Source organism: Cyrtonyx montezumae, unplaced genomic scaffold, assembly GCF_038088225.1.
Source record: "Cyrtonyx montezumae isolate F1298 unplaced genomic scaffold, pur_monq_1.0 scaffold_3, whole genome shotgun sequence".
Classification (NCBI taxonomy): Eukaryota; Metazoa; Chordata; class Aves; order Galliformes; family Odontophoridae; genus Cyrtonyx; species Cyrtonyx montezumae.
Window position 1 is genome coordinate 142,240,364 of NW_027072034.1, and position 1,428 is coordinate 142,241,791.

The 1,428-nt window shown below is 66.5% G+C and overlaps 1 protein-coding gene across 1 annotated transcript; it reads left to right on the forward strand.

Moving 5' to 3' along the window:
- Nucleotides 1-289: 289 nt before the first annotated feature.
- On the forward strand, nt 290-982 carry LOC136051871 (tetraspanin-7-like). The gene has a single exon (XM_065741522.1). The coding sequence runs from the start codon at nt 293-295 to the stop codon at nt 980-982; it is 690 nt and encodes a 229-aa protein (XP_065597594.1). The 5' UTR covers nt 290-292.
- The last annotated feature ends 446 nt before the right edge of the window (nt 983-1,428 follow it).

Genomic DNA, 1,428 nt, shown 5'->3' on the forward strand with positions numbered 1-1,428 from the left:
ACCGGGCAGACTAAGGCCTGCAGACACATCGACAGAGAACGTTCAGCTGCACGTTTTGAGGCTTATTTCTTCCAAGCCTCCTCACAGAGCAGGTGAACGCAGGAACACCTCAGCACTTCACTGAGGGGAAGGGCCGTGGCTGAGGGGAAGGTCGAGCCCCGCAGTGCCGCCAAACGCCGGCGGCGGCCGCGCCCCCGCACCAGGCGCAGAAAAGGGCCGGGGCGGAGAGCTGCCCCGCTCACGGCACAGCACGGCGCTGGAAGTCTTCGGCTCGCAGCCCCTCAGCGACGCCATGACCGTGCTGAAGCTGTCTCTCATGGCTTTCAGCTTCGTCTTCTGGGCGGCGGGGCTGACCATGCTCATGGTCGGCCTGTGGGCCAAGGTGCGGCTGGGGAGTTACCTGGCGCTGTCTGCCAGCGACTCCCCCGGAGCCCCCGCCATCCTCTTGGCCACCGGCACCGCCGTCATCGTCTGGGCCTTCCTGGGCTGCTTCGGCGCCGCCACCGAGCACCGCGGCCTCCTGCGCTCGTACGGCGCTTTCCTGGCGGCCGTGCTGTTGGCCGCGATGGCCGCGGGGCTCTCGGCGCTCCTGTACCGCCAGGACATCGCGCGGGGCTTTCGTGTGGGGCTGCGCCGCGCCCTGAGCGCCTATGGCGAGGACGACGGGAGGGCGGACGCCCTGGACGCCCTGCAGCGCTCCTTGGGCTGCTGCGGCGTGGAGAGCTACCGGGACTGGCTGCACTATAACGGCTCGGTGCCGCTCAGCTGCTGCCGGGCGCGGCGGGGCTGCTGGCTCAGCTCGGCCGGCGAGCACGGCCTGCACCGGGAGGGCTGCTTCGGCAAGGTGTCGGCCTTTGTCAGCAGCAACATGTTCTGCGTCGCCACTGCTGCCCTGGGGCTGGCGGTGCTGCAGGTCGTCGGCGTCGTGCTGGCTTGCCTGATGGCTGCCCGCGTCCCTGCTCGCGCTGCTGCCCCGCACTGAGACCTCGCAGGGTCTGAGCCCTGTCACCTGCTCCCTTCCATGCATCTGGGAGATCTGGGTGCCCCCCGTCTGGAAAACATCGCCCCCATTTCACCCTTCCTCCGCTGTCGGCTCCTCTGCTGGAGACTGTGTCAGGTATGCCACCAACACAGCCTCTTGGAGCTGCTTCCCGTCGTGGCTGTGTCCCCTGAGTGTCAGCAGGTCTCCATTGCACGGCAAAGCCTTTGGGCACAGGGCAGAGAGCAGCAGCATGGACAAACGTCACCCTCCTGGGCCGGACAGACAGCTGGGTGACAGCTGAGCTGGGTGATGTGAACAGGCAGAGGTACTGAAATGGAAGCCGGAAAGTGGAGAAGGTCTGTGGGAGCAGGGCATTTTGTCGGGCGCGTGTTCTGAGATCGGGAGCTGCTGGAAGATCGGTGTCACTGCAATACTACAGTGCATGA